Source organism: Chionomys nivalis, chromosome 23 (assembly GCF_950005125.1).
Source record: "Chionomys nivalis chromosome 23, mChiNiv1.1, whole genome shotgun sequence".
Lineage (NCBI taxonomy): Eukaryota > Metazoa > Chordata > Mammalia > Rodentia > Cricetidae > Chionomys > Chionomys nivalis.
Window position 1 is genome coordinate 31,758,911 of NC_080108.1, and position 19,198 is coordinate 31,778,108.

The following is a 19,198-nucleotide window of genomic DNA, read 5'->3' on the forward strand; positions in this document are numbered from 1 at the left end:
ATGAATGCAATGTAGGTTTTCATCTTCATCGACACTATTAACCAGTTGTGCTTTCAATATTATTGTTCAGTTATTGATTCTTTGCCCTTTTGTTTGTTTTGACAAGATCTTGCCTTATAGCTCAGACTGGCCTAGAATTTTGCCAACATTTTGCCTCTCCTTCATATATCCTGAATTATAGGAGTATTTTTTATATTTCCTTTCCCTTTGCCTTTTTTTACATGGTAGAGACATTGGTCTTACGATAGATAGATTTATAGTATTTTCTCTATGTTACTATTTATCTTTATTTATTAGGATATTTACCAAGTGAAAGGTTTTTTTTTGAAGTTTTTATCAATTTTTCCCCATTGTTTTACCTTGTTTTTAGTTTCGGTTACTTTGTCTCCTCTCTCTTCCTACCCCGTTTTTCCTCCCTCGCCCGCCCACATCTTGGTGTTGTTTCTAGACTGTTGTCAGATACAAATGCTAGATGGTTGTCAAATAGAAATAACTTCTTTTTCCACCTTTGCTTACTTCATTCTTAAATTATCCACTATTTCCTGAGTTCCTATGCATAGTGCTTCAGAATTTTCGATTATTTTCATTTCTGTTTGTATTTATTCATGTCTTTATTTCTGATCTGTGGCATTCTTTGTCATTAAACTTTTTATGTTAGAGTTTCCATTATTCATGATTCAATGTTTCTTGTTTACTTTCCTATAACAGAAAGTTTTGTTTATTATTCGCAGGATTCTTCATGATATTTCTATTTGGACTTAAAATTATATTTTTTATTTACATTTTTATTTTTTTCCTGGGCCTGCTGTTATATAAATAAAAAGCAAATCTAAATATTAATAAATTTCTTGGGGGAGCACCTTCTTTTAGTCAGAATTCCTTTTATCAGTTCTGCTTCTCCCTTTAGTTAGAATCTCTTTTACCAGGTCTGCCTGTCCCTTTAGTTAGAATCCCTATTACCAGGTTTGTCTATCCTTTTAGTTAAAATCCCTTTAACCAGTTCTATCTTATCCTTTTTGTAAAACTGCCGCTCCTTTCTTCATAGCATCCTATGTCTGCCTTTTTTTTTTTCCTATTATGTTCCCTTACTTTATCTTACATATTGTTTCTTTTGGGATTTATTATTCCATGTCTTAGTTTTATTCTTGGCATTGATTACAGATATTTTTATTACACTTTTTAAATTTTTGATCTGAATAGATTTTTGGAGAAGTGAATAGGATCAGATCTATTTGGTATTTTCTTCTGAGCTTTGTAAATACACATTTTTTTTTTTAATTAAAGACTTTAGTATAACAGGAAGAGGAGAGCTTTTTCATCATTGTTTTTATTATGCAGAATTTCTGGACCTCTGAGGTTTCTTGATTTGTTTTTCACATTTTAAAAACAACTGCAAAAATGGCTTTTAAATAACATAACCAGATCTGGTCACTATTACCGTGATTTATCTGCTTTCTTTATAACCTGCAATGATGCCTTCTTAGATGACTGATTTAAGTTTCAGAGCCTTCCTACAGTGTGAGAAGGATTTTATTTTAACCACCCATCTTGCAATATAGCTTTCAAATTTTTAAAATAATTCTTTGAAAGTTTCATGTATGTATATAGGGTATTTTGATCCTCTTTTCCAACTCCTACCAGAGCCCAACCTCCTGAGTCCAAAATTAGAATGACTCAAATATACATGCATGGGAAACTGATTCACTGAAACATAGTCAACCTGTCAAGGGATGCACCACCAAAGAAAACCTGATTTTCCCTTCTCCAGCAACAAGTAGCTGTCCAGTAGTTCCTGTGTAGCTTTTGTGTACTGACAGAGGTCTTGAGGCTACAGTCTACATTTCTCCTGCCAACCCACAAAAACAAAGTCTACAAATGGAAGTCTGAGCCTTTCCTTTTAGCTGAGAGATTCTTGCATGCATTCCTTGTCCAGTTTCCTATTGGCTGTGTGTACCATTATTATTTTCTCTAGGTGCGTATTAATTTTACAAAAAAAAAAAATAAAGTGATTGGGGAAAGCCAGGAAATCTGATAAAGCCTTCAGATATTGAAGTTTTGGAAATAATTTGATTAATGTATGTGAATAATTTAGATAATAAAAATAGTCTACCAGAATGTCAAGGAATAAAATCTCAAATAGAGATTTGGAAAGCAAGATGTCTCTTTTGGGGTTTAAACTTTTGTTACATTTATTTTGTGTGTGTATATGTGTGTGTGTGTGTTCATGCACATGCATGGGTGTACATGTCATAGAGCTAGTGGAGATGACAGAATATATACCATAAAGGAGTTGACAGATGTCATGGAAAATGCTGTTACCCACTGATGATTCTTCCAAGATTTTTGAGAAAAGAACTTTAAAACATAAAATGTGCTCTGTTGCCAATTAAAAATACTTCTGAATTTTTTCTAAAATTGTAGTTTTCCTAGCTGTGAATTTGTGCTATATTCAAGGAAACCAAAATTGCTTATTATGACCTTGTGTGTTGCCTTTTGAACTTAGAGTAATATAAAGATTATTATATTATTCAATTTAGTTCATAGGTTTTAGTCAGCCAGATATTATATCTTGTAGATACCACATGTGGGATAAATATTACTATAAATCTTTTTCTTGAGACACTACTTGAAAGGAACATTTGTATTTCTGCTATTAAGTGTAATTTTTTTTTAGTTACGTCAGTTCATGTTTCTATTATAATCTAATCTATCACCATCTTGCCTTTACAAAGTTTACTAAGGAATGAGTAAACAGGAAAATAATGGAAGAATGATAAATAAAATATATTCCATACGTGATTGGTATCCTTAATATAACTGAAAGTTATCCTTAATGATTTTGTAGTACCATAAGCTTATGTTTGTAATAATGTCAAAACCAGTATTTTATCTTTTCTCAATAGGGAGTTCTGGGAAGTTGTTCATTCATTTACAAATGAACAGAAAAGACTCTTCTTGCAGTTTACAACGGGCACAGACAGAGCACCTGTAGGAGGGCTGGGAAAATTGAAGATGATTATAGCCAAAAATGGCCCAGATACAGAACGGTAAGTATTGACGTACAGCGCCACACCTACTGTAAACCCTTTTACCTCATGCTGCACATATTTGAGCAGAGGCAACATTTAGCCTCTTTGTTCTCTCTCTTTTTTTTTTTTTTTTTTTTTTTTTGGTTTTTCGAGACAGGGTTTCTCTGTAGCTTTGGTGCCTGTCCTGGAACTAGCTCTTGTAGACCAGGCTGGCCTCGAACTCACAGAGATCCGCCTGCCTCTGCCTCCCGAGTGCTGGGATTAAAGGCGTGCGCCACTACCGCCCGGCTCTTTGTTCTCTTATATTTCATAGAAATATCCAAGTCAACAAAGATTAGTGGAGGGAATATTCTGCCTTTACTACTCAATTAATATAGACATAATTAAAAAGTAGTTATGAAGTTACGTGAGTTCTGAGCTTGTCAGATTTGTATGAATTATCCTTTCCTTTTTAAATTTAATAAGAAAGCTGTTTTATATAACAATCTCTAGAATTCTTACACTGAAATATAGACAGTTGTCTGTTCTCTAAAGTTTGTTATAGAATCCTGAACTACATGATTTTGACACTTGATTGTATTCTTTCCTCATTAAATACTTCACTATTTTATGGTGGGGCTGGACAATATAGCCTTAGAAGTATGTTGACTTTGGTATACATTGACAGATTTCATTATTGTCTATTCGTTATTTGATGCATTATGGCTCTAATTTTAATTAATTTATATTTGCCGTCCAATCATGTTCATTGTCATTTTGCCAACTGTATTTCTAATGAATATTAAAGAGCACAGACTCTGAAATCTTTAATACTAGGTTTGAATAATTTTTAATTTTAGCTTAAGTTATTTAGTGATTTCTACTTTCAGTAGGTTTAGTGATACCTTGGTATGTTTGTTGTGTGAATATTCAAGTGAACCACAAAGCTTAATTTTCTAAAAGCATGATGTAGAATAGAACCTCGCCTTCATATTAGTGTCATTTCATTGGATACAGACCTGCTCATCTTTGTGGCGCAGCAGCACCATGCTTATGATTTCATCTGTAGCTTCTCATAACAAACCATCTTAACTGCATAAGCATCTGATAGGAGCGGTTATCACTGAACATATTTCTTATGACTTATGATTCCTGTTTTTCTCTTTCTATTTAGGTTACCTACATCTCATACTTGCTTTAATGTCCTTTTACTTCCGGAATATTCAAGCAAAGAAAAACTTAAAGAGAGATTGTTGAAGGCCATCACATATGCCAAAGGATTTGGCATGCTGTAAACAAAACAAAAACAAAAAAGAAAAAAAACGAAAAACGTTACAAAACTTAGTGAATATAATAAGAGGGATAATTTGGTGGTGATAGTGTCCCAGTACAGAAAGGCTGTAAGACAGTGAACCACAGTAGTCATCCATGTCTGTGCCTCCCTTCTTCATTGGGGACATTGTGGGCTGGAACAGCAGATTTCAGCTACATATATGAACAAATCCTTTATTATTATTATAATTATTTTTTGCGTGAAAGTGTTACATATTCTTTCACTTGTATGTACAGAGAGGTTTTTCTGAATATTTATTTTAAGGGTGAAATCACTTTCGCTTGTGTTTATTACTGCTTGAGGTTGAGCCTTTTGAGTATTTAAAATATATATACCAATGAAACTACTCTCACAAGGAAAACATTGCCACCATTTGTAGACCATGTGTAATCTTCAAGTATGTGGGTTTTTTTTTTTGATTTTTTTTTTTTTTTTTTGTCCCTGTATCTAACTCAAATCAGGACCTTCTTCTTTTCCCCCGCTCCTATCAATTTGCTTTTGAAACTTGAAGTCTTGGAAACAGTGTGGTGCAAGTACTGCTGTTCTAGCCCCCAAAGAGTTTTCTGTACAACATGTGAGAATCAATAAAGATGGAAGGGAGAACTTGGAATGTTTGAACCACAGCCCTCAGAACTTGACTTTAGTAACAGCACAGCAAATTAAACAACTCATGCCACAGTGTGTTGTCTTCATGTGTCTGCAGTGAATGGTTCCAGTAGCCAGTCCTCTTAGTATGTGAAAGGACAGGGTTTTTTTGTTTGTTTTGTTTTTGTTGTTTTAAGTTTACTGGGGAAAGTGCATTTGGCCAAATGATAGGGTAGTCAAGCCTATTGCAACAAAATTAGCAAGTTTGTTGTATAAACAAGCATGTAAAAGTGCACTTAAAATGAATCTTTATCATTACCTAGATTTTAAATAGACAATCCAAAGTCTCCCCTTGTGTTGCCATCATCTTGTTTAATCAGCTATTTTCCAAGGCACTCGATCAGTGTTGCAGCATAACAGAAAGGATGGCTACTGTGCCTTGTGTTCCTTAGTCACACAATAAGCAGGCCTGCAAATGAATGGAACTATAACTCCTGAGAATTACATTGTATATCCCCCAAATTAAATTTTACTTCAAAAGTGTTAAATATTTCATGTGCTATAGAAAAGTACAAATAGGCTCAAATTACTGGATATTTAATGTAGTTTCCCATTCGTAGTCTTCTGTGTCTGTGATGTTAATTTCTCTTGTTGCATAATGAAATAAAAGAATTATGTATTTTTAACTAAGGAGAGACATACTGGTATATCATTTTACTACAAGCTACAGCTAATTTGTTGAGCTTGTGCCTTGATTATTTTAAAAGTTAGTACAAAATCAACCTTATATTTTAAAATTAGCAGAGGAAAATGTAGCTTTCAAATCATTGAAAGTGGGGAAAGGATGTCTTTCAGGATTTTTTTCATTGTTGTAGTAATTGAAACAGAAGTATTATTTACTGTAATGCTAAATAAAACAGTGGCTTAAAAAAACAAACTATACCTTAATGGGGAAGAAAAAAGAACACAGTGCTTTCCAATTGTGATATTTTAATGTGGGTTTATCCTGGGCTAGCCTTTAGAACACTGTTGTGGTATGTATGCTACCTTGACAATAGGACCCCTAAATGTGACTCTAGTCATCTTAAAGGGCCTCTCATCCACTTTGCTTCTTATGTATTATGAAATTGCTAAGAAGACAAATTAAGTGGGTACATTTTATAAAATAAATTTGTGAAGAAATGTGTGTTCTTCAGTTCTCAAGTTTTATTATCACTACAGTATTGAAGTAGTTGTGATACTATACTTGTGTGAAAGTTTCAAGTGATAATATAGATTATCAGACAAATGTAACATCAATATATTTAATAGAAAGTGGGAAAAAACCTAAAAGAGTTTTAAGAGGATAGAATAAACTCATTTGCTTCTTAATTAGTTTTTCTCAGCATGTTACCATGTTATTATGGCTACCTTTTCCTTATTGCTTTCTTAGACTGGCAAGGAACAGTATCTTACGAGTAAAAAAAAAATACCTTTTAGTGTTGTCAGACGTTTCAAAGTTACAGCATAAAAGCACAGCCTGCAGCAAAACTTTTCTGGAGACTTGGCAGCTGCAGCAAATTAATTGAGTGTCTGATTGTATATATTGTGGTCTATAGTTAATTGTGTGAACAAGTCCAGTTACAGTTACCTTAGCTTTATTTGGAGATACATCCCTGTGTAGGAAGGTATATGTCAGAAGAAACCTATAAATGAGGCTCCGGAGAGCACGTTCATGGTATCATGTGGCACATGCTTTATGACTAGGCAGCATCACTGTTTCTATAAGGTGGCTATGCTGAAACTTAAACCTGACTTCAGGAATTTTTTCTCAAGAATTCACACAACCTACTGGAGAAAGTGTTTTTCTGAGGCTACTCTGTATCTTTACCCTTCCTCCTCTTCCCAGGACCACCAGAGTAAAATAATAATAATAATAATAGCAACTGTCACTTGTTGCTTCTCTTATCTTTTCTCCTCTTATTCCATGTCAGGACTAGAAAACAATCCCTGGTATTTGGTGGGGAAGGTGTTTAGATAGAGGCCCCCCCCCCACCTTTTTTTTATTACATTCAAATCAGTAAATTGACTTTGCTAACAGTTACAAGAAGTTTTAGTTACACATATGTACTACATTTCACTTTGTGAAGGCTCTTAATCCAGTAATATCTCACTGAAAGTGTGCTTTGAATGTACTTTGCAACAATACTAGTAATCTCCTATTTTCCATATGGAGAAGTCTTGTTTTTAATCCTTGATATCACTGCAGCATTGGGCTACTACTTCCTGAACAGCTCATTTTTCCATCCCAACTCATCTACACTGTGTGTGGATACTCTTCTGATTGTACCTATAAGTACTTGTTTAAACTTTTTGGTCAACCTCAGTAATTCCCCAGAATTCTTCTCTAGCAGCTTATCTTATCAGACCTCTATTTCCAAGATGTCTTCATGGTATCTCAAAGTCAGTACAGTACCTATAAAAACAAAATTTTACTCTTGGATTTCCTAGCCATTATTTTTTGCTTGTGGGGACTGTTGAAATGGCTTAGTGGGCAAAGTTTTCCACACAAAATTTGATGACCTGAATAGTCTCCCCAGACCCCACATACACATGGAAGGAAAGAGGAACTCCATAGCATTATCCTGACCTTTTCACATGTGCTATGACTTTTGCTGCCCCCCCCCACAGTTTATCATACATATAAGAATAATACATTACATTTATTATGTCTCACCTTTAATGCAGTTACTGACATCTCTCATCCCTAAAGTTGTTGCAAGTTATCAGCCCTTTTCTCTCAAACCTATTCTGTTCAGTTTTACTTTATTTCAGGCCCTAATCCCTTGGTGCAGGTTATCTTCCCTGACCCTTAATTACTTCTAATTCTTTTCATTCTCCTAAAGCAGTTTTTCTTATTTCATGTAATAACTTCCCTTTTGGATAAGTCTTGCCCCATACAGAGGGATTTCTGTGTAATTTCCTAGTGCAGACTTCACCAACACCCCTCCACATCCCTACTTAGCATTGTTACTTAGACTTTGTACAACTCACATATTCTTCAAGTTGAATATTCAAAGTATCATGTTCATAAAGACTTCTGTTCCCACAGTATGCCTGCATACCCATAGTACACAGCCTGGTGGATCACATTTACTGGAACAGTTGAGACTTTCAGAAGTGACTACTGTTCTCTTATGGGTTAGGTTTGATTTTTGAACCTTTCTATTTTTCTTTTTAACATTTTTTGTCTTGCGTGGAGTCTAAATAAAAAGTCATGGTGGAAATTGGCCTGTAATGATCTGTCTTTTAGGCAGTAGGTACAGAAGAGACAGAAGGATCTATAGAAAGATCAGTAGGTGGTTATGTTGAAACTTAAACCTGTTTTCAGAAAGAAGTGTTTTTCTGAGGCTGCTGTTTGTGATGTTCAGTCCTTTAGTTGCTTGTTTTAAGACTATCTTTACTCTCTCTACCCTTCCCAGGACCACCAGAGTACAATAATACTAATAACAACTTACACTTGCTGCTTTTCTTCTCTCCTCATACTCTGTTGGTCACCATAGAAAATAGATCTATTCTGGACTCACTGAATCATATTAGCCTATGGAAAAGGAAGTCAGAGAGTTGGAAAGCAAGAGTTTTTGTGACTCTCTACTTTCTACCTTCTGTTGTACTCTAGCAATCAGTAACCACCTTATTTATGCTGTCCCACAAACTTCCCTTTATTCCAGCACTGATGGCAGCTGGCACCTTAAGTCATTGTCCCTCAGATTTTCACAGAGGAATCCTCCAGATGCTGTTCTATGTAAATGGGAGTTATGTTTAACATTTTCTTATACTTTGTAAGTCAAATTCCTATAAATTCTGGTGAGAACTTTCAGTGACTGCTGAGTACCTGTGCACATGCTCCTTCATTTCACAAAATGAGTCAGTAACTGTACCTTGAGAGATTATACACCTTACCAAAAGTCCTATAGCCAGGAAAAAGAATGACTAATCTATGGTCATCCATATGACCACCTAATAAAAAAAAAGAAATCATCAAATTAAGATTCTTAGGCTGATATGCATGGGACCTAGGGTCATTATCCTAATTATTTTTCATTCTTCAGAAATCTGTAGAAAATGATGTGGAAGGTGTATGAAAAATAGTACAGAGGGGTTGAGATTGTCATTCAAATGACTCCAGAGTTTAGTTTTGATCCTGTCATTCCCTTGACTTGGATTTTACCCAATCCTACCTTACTGTGTGGTTTTAATGAAATTACCATACAGATGCTAGATAACATCTTGGAAGACATCCTGAGAGGAGTTATCCCAACAGTTGCTTGTTAACTAAAAAACATCAAGAGATTGGAATTGTCTGTAATAAAGATTTATTTTGGAAGAGTTGACCTTATCTCATCCACCTTTAAATGGAAGAGATTTGCTTTCACTCAACTTTGTTTGAGATAAAATTCACATAATATAAATTCACCCCTTTAAAAAGTGTAAAATTTGTGGTTATAGTATATTCACAGAGTTGTGAAGTTGTCCTTATATATAATTCCAGAGCATTTTCATCACTGTAAAAAGTTTTCCGTACCCATTAGGTGTGACTGCCTGTTCTTAACACCCATTCCCTGGCAACTACTCATCTACATATGCCTATGAATTTGTTTTGGACATTTCATGTTAATGGAGTCATGATATGTGGCCTTTTTTGTCTGTTCCCCAACCGCCCCTAAAGATATGAGTTCAAAGTACATTCTTGTAGCATGTATCGGTACTGTTTTCTTTCGTGACCGAATATTGTCATTGTGTTGATATAATGTATTTTTTTGCTTATCGATTTGGTTGTGGATATTGTATTGTTTCTGCTTTTTGCATATTATGAATACTACAACTATGAACACTTTGTGTACAAGTTTTCATTTCTCTTATGTCCTGTAAATATCTTATGATTTTAGTTCTTAAATTTAGGTCTTTGATCCATTTTTGCATGTGATGCATTGTAGGGATCCAGTTTCATTCTTTAATATGTGAATATCAAGTAGAACAAATAATTGTTACATAGACTAATAATTATCACTTTATGAATAGGCTTGACATCCTTGTGACAAAACAAATTCCCTGACACACATACACAAGTGAGTGTAAAAATGGACTCCTTGACTTTAATCCATTGTTCTATGTGTTCTTAAGCCAGTACCACATTGTCTTAATTGTAACTCTGTAGTAGGTTTTGAATTTAGGATGTGTGCGTCCACCAATTTTGTTCTACTTCAAGATCATTTTACCTGTTCTGGGTCCCTTGCATCTCACATGGATTTTAGGATCAGTTTTTTTTAATTTCTGCGTAACAAGCACCTGTGATTTTGATAGTTTTTGTGTTGATTCAATACATCAGATTGAAGTATGTTGGTATTTTAACAGTATTAAATTTTCTAATCCATAAACATGGAGTGTCTCCATTTATTTAGGTCTATAATTTCTTTCAATGCTATTTTATAGATTTTAGTGTATACATCTTGAATTTATTACATTAGATGTTTTTTCAAAGGTATTCTTCTTGATGCTATTACAAACAGTTTTTTTATTTTGGATTATTTGTTGCTAGCATCTAGAAAGGATTGAATTTTGTGTGTTGACCTTGTATACTACAGCTATTCTTAGCTGATTCTGTTTTTAATTTTTTTTCTGTATACAAGATTGTGCATTTGTCAATAGAAATACTTTTGCTTCCTTTCAAATCTGTATTCTTTTTATTTGATTTTCCTGCCTAAGTGCTCTGGCTAGCACGTCCAGTATAATAATAAATAGAAGTGGCAAGAGTGGACATCTTTTTCTTGTTGCTGATTTTATGGGGAAAGTATTAGGTCTTTCACCATTAAATATGATGTTAGCTGTGGGTTTTTCATAGATACTGCAAGTTGAGGAAATTTCCATCTATTCCTACTTTATTGAGTGTTTTTATCAAAAATTACTGAATTTTGTCAAATGCTTCTGTATCTATTAAGGTTGTCATGTAGTTTTTGTCCTTTATTCTCTTGATATGTTGTATTACATTGATGGATTTTTTGTATATTGAACAAACCTTGCATTCCTGGAATAACCCCACTTGTCTATGCTACATAAACCATTTTCTATGCTGCTGGATTTGGTTTGCTAGTATTTTGTTTAGCACATTTGCATCTATATTCATAAAAATATTGGTCTGTAGTTTTTCCTACCGTTTTATGGTTTTGCTATTGGGGTAATACTGGTCTCAAAATATGCCAGGTACTTTCTGACTACTCATAAACAGAATAAGGTGTGTTTGAAATAATATACTTTGAAACTTAATCTGTGATCTTTAGATATTGGGTGACACAAGAGTGATAAATGACTCTTGCAAGGATTCCAAGGTAAGACTTGCCAGAAGTAGCTTTTGGCTGCTGAATAAAGGGCAGTTAACAGCAATCTCATCAAGCTTGGTGTTTCTCATAAGCTATATGTCATTGTTATATGACTTAAGGATTCCCTTGCACAAATAATCTTTCTTACTAAGCCACACACCTAGAAGCAGAGTGCCACCCAATGTAGAAGCTTTGGAGTAGGAAACATTGGAAGCTAATGACCAAGCCAAACAGTGTCAGGAGGATTGCCAAGAAGGTAAATACTTGAAAGTTACCAATTCCCCACTCTCTACTACCGCTTGTCAGAATCCTTACAACTTCATAAGTAAGACAGTGTCTTTGCAGTGATTCCTTCTAGTGCAGAAGTGCCCTAAGTGGCTGTTAAGCCTGAAGGATAATGGAAAGAAATGTGAAATGTCTATGATGAAGAAAAATCTCTATATTTTAGATTTTAAACAGATACATAAATTTTCATCATCAGAGCTATCCAGAGGATTTAAGAACTGTGGAATGTCAATGATGGAGATTAAAGAAAGTGTTGCTGCCAAAAGTGTTTCCCAGGATCATTTATTATATATTTTTGCTTGTAATTTTCATTTTCTCCGAAGATAAAACTTGGTATAGAAAGTTCAAGAATGCCTTGGTCACAACTTGACTTCATCTTTGCTACCCATTCTCAGCATTTTTTTTCATTGTGTTTATAGGCCCATATTTCTCTATGATATGGCAGCCAGTCATAGTGGTCACATGCCCTTCAGACAGGCTGTAGCTACCCTAACAAAAGCTCAGGATATGCTACTCCTTGCTTTTTAATTATGTAGATTGCATGAGAAGAGGTGTCAGTTCAAGCTAGTGACAGAGTTGAGGACATGACAAAATGGGCATAGAAAGGTGTGGTCAAAGAGGTAGAAGTGACTAAAATCCATTCACCTGGTTACCTATGGAACAGAATGCTAATAATATATTTTTCCCCTCGGCTTATGTTTTGATATATAAGGCTGTTTGGGGAATAAAGCAGGGGAATTCTTCAGGATGTGAACTCAGGACTTCATGAGGGACCACTGAGAATCTCCCTCCCGATAAAGCCATGTGAGTTGTGTATTCCCGCGCCTCCACGCCAGTCCAGAGAGAGATAGTTTATGTTTGGGTCTGGCCCAGAGAAATAATTTATGGTCTGGGCTAGCACCAGACCCTGACATAATGGCACCTAAAGGGCTGATGCACAATCCCCCCCCCCAAAAAAAAAGACACGACCAGACGTGAGGAACCAGCGAGAAGAAATTGGTGGATGCGTGAGTATTGAGTGGTCAGAAATAGAGATCAAAATTTTAAAAAGTATAAAAAGCAGAACAAAATTTAAATTGGGAATAAAAATTTGTAAATAAGTTATATATATGGGATAAGAAAAAAATATTCAGTTATATATGTTGGTAGCTAAAGGGAGAGTGGAGCAGAAACAATGGCAGATATATTTAGAATCCATATGCGTAATAGACGTGGAGATATGATTTTTATCGCTTGCTAATGGGCAGGAAAAGTGTAGGAAAACAGCTTTTGGCCCAAGAATCACCTTGTTTACTGCTGAGATTGAGGTGCCACGTGCAAGCAGTAGCCAACTGAATCTAACCTGCGGGTAAAGGACAAGCAGGAGTAAATTTAGAAACAAATTTTACCACACAGTTCACAGTCAGTCAATAGAACAGAGGAGAGAATTCAAAAATTCTTCTAATTTTATGATTTACAAGTTAATATTTAAAAAAAAGTTAAAACTGCCCGCCAAAGCATGGGAAAACAGGCTGGCAGACAGGAGAAGCCTGTGTCTTACCCCCTGCCATGCTAGAAGCTGAAAGGCAAGTTTGCAAATAAGGTAGCCTAGAGAGCTGCAGCTTCAAGACAATTAAAAATAAATAAGCAGGTTTAATGTGTTTCTTTTTAATTTCTTGATTTATTATCAAATAAATTATTTAATAAGTATTATTATTAATAAATAGTGGTCCAGGCTAGCACCGTACCCCGACGTGTTCATTTGAAGTTTGGCAAGGCTGGTCATGACTTTGGTTTGCTGTCTCCTTATTACATCCTGCCGTGATTGCTGTGATTTTGTAGAAGAAAGTTTTCTCTCATGACGACTGTGTTCAGTAGTAGCCTTGAGGGCAAGGGTAGGATTTGTTATTGGTATTACACAGAGAAAAGTCATTACTTCCAGTCTTTTGATTACTGTTTTTCTGCCCTTTCCCTGTCCTTTATATTCTGAATAGTAGAGTGTGTAGTCCTGCTCCTTTGCATGTTTCCCCAGGGTACTCTTGCAAAGCATGGGAACTCTGAGGGGCGTTTGAGTCTATACCAGATTCTTAGTTCTTTGATCTATGAGAATGCCATGGTTTAGGATGGCATTGATCTGAGTCAGCAGTGCTGGATCTATGTGTATGTGTACACTCTCTAGGCCTCAGTGGTGTTCTGTGCTTTCCTTTCTTTTTTTCTTTTTTTAAGGGCTCTACATTTTCTCCAAGGGTTTGTTTTATAAGTTTTTTTTTTTCTTTTTTAAATCACATTTTAAAGTTATTATTCTGTTGTTTTTCTAGCGAGAGTGGAAGTGAGGGTTAGAGGGCAACTTGGAATTGATTCTGTCTTTCTACCATCTAGGCCCCAGGGATCAAATTCAGGTGGCTATGCTTGGCTCTAGCCTTTACCCACTGAGCCATCTCACAAGCTCAAAACTTGCTTTTTTTTTTCTTTGTTTCTTGCCAATGGCTCTATACAACACTTGAGTACTGGCTGAAAATACATACCACATAGTTTTATGTAAATATAAAATAATATGTTTTCCTGTGATGTTTTCAAACCCCATTAGTCCTATTTATTTCCTCTGCCTCTCTTCAAGCTTCTGTATTCAGCTTCAAACACAATGATGAAGGCTACCTTTTCTTTTATGTCATCCCTTAGTTCTACGAGTATCTTCACATACGCTGCTGATCTGTTTTCAGTAATTTTGAGTAATATGTGATTCCGGCTGTTCTGGAATTCAGGTTTGTTACTTGTTAGATTTCTCTGTTGGTGACTGTCATATAGCCTTGGTCTTCCCTTTGTAGGTCCCACTGATGGTACTCTATGCCAAATGTGAATCACCTAGACCCCTTCCCTCCTAGTTCTCTGTTTTCCAGACTATTTCAAACTCTTCAGAACTTTGCATGCTTGTAGCATCTCTGCCCCTTCTTGCAGGACATCAAACCCCATTTCTCTGGAATTTCATATCCTGTGGATTCTCTCTGCATTTATCCCCACCCCCAGATGGCCACTGTGCTTTGCCATTTGCGTAAAAAATATTAACCTGTGATGCTGGGTGGTGGTGTCTCATGCCATTAATCCCAATACTCGGGAGGCAGAGGTAGGTGGATCTCTGAGTTCGAGGCCAGCCTGGTCTATAAGGGCTAGTTCCAAGACAGCTAGAGATGTTACCCTGTCTCAGAAAACAAACAAAACAGAAACAAGAAAATATTAACCTATGGTAGGTCTCTCACCTGTTTTACCAAGGAGACTGACTGTACCTTTGCCAGATATTGAAGGAAGAAATATTTGCATGGGTGAAATGAAATTATAGAGGAGTGACTTCTAAATTAGAAAATTTTGCCTCAATCAAAATAAGCTTCCATAAAGTGGCAATTCATTTGCCTCATTGCAAACTGAGCTTTGCCCTTTCTGTGTGCTACAGTGTAGGAAGAGAGGTTTGGTGGAGTTTGGCCTTGAAAAGGGTGCCTAAGGGAGGTAGGTCGAAGGTTGGAAGGCTTCCTAGTGAGGTGGTAGCTTCTTGTTACTTTGAAATTGTGTTAAAATTATCTTTGATAGTACTTTTGAAAATACAGAAAACAAACCTGAGAGTCTCTTATATCTTAAACTGACAAGCATGAAGAAAATTATACTAGTTCATTGCTGTAAATAGTGATGAAAAAAATCTGACATAGAACTTAGAGGTAGCATGAAATGATGTAGAATGCAATTCCAGAAGAGCAGAGTAGGAATGCACATACACAAATATCATACACATTAAGTCTGCAAGAAATAGCAGTTCTTAAAAGTCACTATAGTGTTCATAATATTCAACCTGTGCAAATAATACAGATCAAAGATGAGAAAAACACCACTATAAGTTTTTTATACTTTTTATAAAGGTTGTAACCTAATGATAGACTGATAAGGGTGTTTGCTGGATGCTCTAAAACACCAACTAAATCAAATAGTTCACGTTTGTAACATGAGAAATTTAAAATGGAATCATAGAAACACTGGGTTGACCCCCCCCCCCCAACATGTTGTATTGAAGTTCTAATACCTATGAAGGGGAACTTGTATGGAAATAGCATCTTTTCAGTTGTAGTCAACTGGGGATGATAGTTTTAGAATGAGCTCTGATTTAGTTAGACTAAGGCTCTTACTAGATAAGGAGAGCATACACACATAAGAAGAAATGAATATGTATTAAGAAGCAAGAGATTGGGGAATTGCTTCTGTGAGACAAGGAATGACATGGATTATTTAAAAAAAAATCAACCCACAAGACACAAGAATTCTCCCATACAGTTTTTAGATAATTCTAGGCCCTGTTAATTCTGTAAATTTTTTAAAAGGTGTTTTGTTTAGATTCCAAAATTAACAATGAATTTTTCATGTACTGTGTCACTTAGTGTGTGGTAATACAGAAGACTTGGGAATCTAATGCAGTGTTCAATATAAACAAAAACAGAAACAAAGGGGGAAGTAGATAATGGGACTGACAAACTGAAACTAACAAACAGTGATAATCTTAGCCATAGCATAAGCTCTGCATTGAAAAGACAGAATTTCATATGGATTCTTTAAAAAGACCTAACTATACACAATGCATAAGGATATTGGAAGTAAACTTTAGAGAGAATTTTTTTTTAAGAGAATGGAGACAAAAATGACAACAGCTTGTCAAAAAGAAATGCGGAACAATGTTAATAGAAAAATATTATTTGAAACAAATAATAAATGAATAGTTGCTAAGGAGTTATGTATCCAGAAGGCAAGCCTGTCTGTTTACTTAAGATTAGCCCTAGACTTCTGGAAACAAAATCTAATGTAATCTCACTGCTAGGAAAAAGACACCCACAATTAAAGTTGCAGATTTTCAGTATCTGTTTTAGTCATTCTTGGGATAACATGAAGCTGTAGAATACTTGGTTACTTGAACATCATTGCTAACTAACTACCTTAAATGACATCGAATGCTTCACATAACAGTGATATGTACATTTTTTTCATTTATATTTTGACCACTTGCCAAAACAGACCATATTATGAACCCTAAAACAAATCTCAGGGCAATCAGGGTTTTTGATTTATTGCAGTGGAATAGTGCTTGCCTTACATGCAGAAGGCCCTTAAAGCAAGATTTGTGAGAAAAACTTGGTCTCCTTTAGAACCCTCATAAATCAAAAAAAGTAACCTTTTTGGAGCTCTAGAAAGCAAAATTCATCTTTACAATGAACTTAAACTTCCCTAAGAAAGACCGACATTTCTGAGGGCTACTTAGAGGAATATTTTCTGTCTCAACTAAGCCAGAACATAGGGAGTGTGGTGTAACTGATGGGGAAAGGAGCAGTGCTACTATAGACCCCTTAGAAACTTTGGGAAAGACAAAAGAGTCTGTTAATGATAGCTTTTTATACAGGACCATTGAGAAAATGCATGTCCAGAAAGATACATAAGAAGACCCTAAGTTTCACTTAGGCTGATTAGATTTCTCTGTCCAAGATGGGAATGACTGTATTTTCAAATGCTTATCTGGAACAAAAACTAAGAGTACACAGAAACAGCAAACTGAAGAGTCAGATCTAAATTGCGAGATTCCATCTCTGAAGAAGCATAGATACTGGACTTAAGATTCTAAAGTGCCTTAGGAATTATAAAAGAGCGAAAGGAAAACAAAAATGAAGCAAGTGGGTAAACATACATACGGCAAATAAAATATCAAAGTACAAATTTTGAAAGAGAAAACAAATAATGTACCTGAAAAAAATGAACTCACAACTTTAAATATTCAAGAGAAAATCTGAGCTGGCCGAAGAAGCAAGTGAAGACATGGCACTTGAAATTGAGGACTTATGATTTTAATACAGAAAGGAACCAATATAGACTAGTAGAGAAAATTTTCGTGTAGTAGTGGCTGACGAGCTGCAAAATTTTTGGAGGCATAAATTTACATGCATGTGATATTCTGTATAGTCTAGGACAAACCCTGAAGGGTTTGTGTGTATATCAAGATACATTATCACACATCAAAAGTCAGAGGCAGAAAGAGAATCAACTCAATTTTTTATGTTTCCACTTAAATTATTGACTGACTTAATAGAATTTTTAGATACCAAAATGAAAGAGCAAGATGGATTCATAGGAGTTGAGAGGAGGGTGACAGTGGATTGAAAACAGAGGTAGCACTGAGGTATTATATCCAGGGAAGTTTCTGCAAAATGGAGGCAACATTGAGACATTTCTCAAGTAAATGCTATGAGAACTAATTACTACTAGATTTATGTTTTTGCTTTTTTAAAATCCAGATGTCGTTGACTCTTCTTTAATCTCAGCAGTAGGGAGGCAGAAACAGGAGGATTTCTGTGTTTATGGCAAGGACTACTTAGTGAGACTCAGTTTTAAATAAATAAATAGTATCAGGTCAACATTAAAGGTAATAATTCAGACTCAAGTTATAAAGATCATGCATTAAGCTTAACTTTTTTTTTTTTTTTTTTTGGTTTTTTCGAGACAGGGTTTCTCTGTGGTTTTGGAGCCTGTCCTGGAACTAGCTCTTGTAGACCAGGCTGGTCTCAAACTCACAGAGATCCGCCTGCCTCTGCCTCCCGAGTGCTGGGATTAAAGGCGTGCGCCACCACCGCCCGGCTGCATTAAGCTTAATACATTGGAAAATAAAACAGTATTACTGCAATTTTGCTTTGTAATTCCAGTTTTATTTTATGTAGGATTTTAGAAATTTAAGTCCATGGGATATGTCCATTTCATAAAGATGTGACTTGTGGTTTGCAATTCATTTGTCATAAGTTCAAATTTAAATATGAGAATCAGTAATTAAAACTGAAAGGGATTCCACGTCCTTTGTAGTTCAGGTGGTTTTGAATCACAGTACCACATATATCATATAGAAGCTATAAGAAAAATAACCTAAAGGGAAAGGATTGCTCCAGTAATGTGTGGTGCTCCTAAGTACCGAGCCAACTGAACTTAGCCTGTGCAGTGTTTCATTTACACTTGGTTAGTTAGGCTTGGTCATTGTATGTTCCTAGTCCTGCAACTTAACTGTTTTCATCTCTTCACATGTCATTTTGAATAGTGTAGGAAATATATTCATTTTTGCTATGCTACTTGGAATATCAGAACAAGGAATCTATGCAGGAAAGCAAGGGTTGAAACTTGAATTACTAATTTCCTAAATGTTTTAATTATACTACATAATTCATTTGTGTTTTCATTTAACTCTTATGAAGTCCGTCAATTAAAGATATTATATTAATAAGAGTGTATATAATGACCTATGGTTCTCACAAAGAATACTGCAGAATACACACAAAAGGAAACAAAGGAACCCAACTGTGACACTACCCATCCACCTCTCCTTCTCTCCTCAAGAAAAAACAGTTGAACACCAGTAGCTGTATTGAAAGCAATGGCAGGCCAAAGAAAAGTTATGAGACATAAAATACAAAATATTTAAAGCAAGTGTCAGAGATCATTTTAAATATAAATGCATTAAAAAAACAGAAATAAGCATTAAAAAACAGGGCAACAGTGAAAGAATGGGGGAAAGGCTCTGTATGCAAATGTAACACAAAATGAGATAGGGCAGGGAGCAAGAGATCTATATTCAAACTTGAAGGATGGTAAAC

General features: G+C 35.3%; 2 protein-coding genes across 19 annotated transcripts in view; one reads left to right on the forward strand and one right to left on the reverse strand.

Annotated features, from left to right (window-relative positions):
• Ube3a (ubiquitin protein ligase E3A) overlaps positions 1–11,038 on the forward strand; it is a 91,075-nt gene extending 80,037 nt beyond the window's left edge. For all 3 annotated transcript variants that reach the window (XM_057756436.1, XM_057756438.1, XM_057756437.1), the window contains 2 exons: positions 2,904–3,047; positions 4,183–11,038. In XM_057756436.1, the coding sequence (XP_057612419.1) occupies positions 2,904–3,047; positions 4,183–4,303 (265 nt within the window). In that variant the 3' untranslated portion in view covers positions 4,304–11,038. The remainder of the gene's footprint in view (positions 1–2,903; positions 3,048–4,182) is intronic.
• The window catches only part of LOC130865402 (uncharacterized), a 119,204-nt gene that overhangs the window by 38,623 nt on the left and 61,383 nt on the right, over positions 1–19,198 (reverse strand). The window contains exon 26 of one of the 16 annotated variants that reach the window (XR_009056132.1): positions 5,246–5,395. The exons of the other annotated variants lie outside the window; for them this stretch is intronic. The gene's annotated coding sequence lies outside the window, so the exon portion shown is untranslated. The remainder of the gene's footprint in view (positions 1–5,245; positions 5,396–19,198) is intronic. 16 annotated transcript variants of the gene reach the window in all.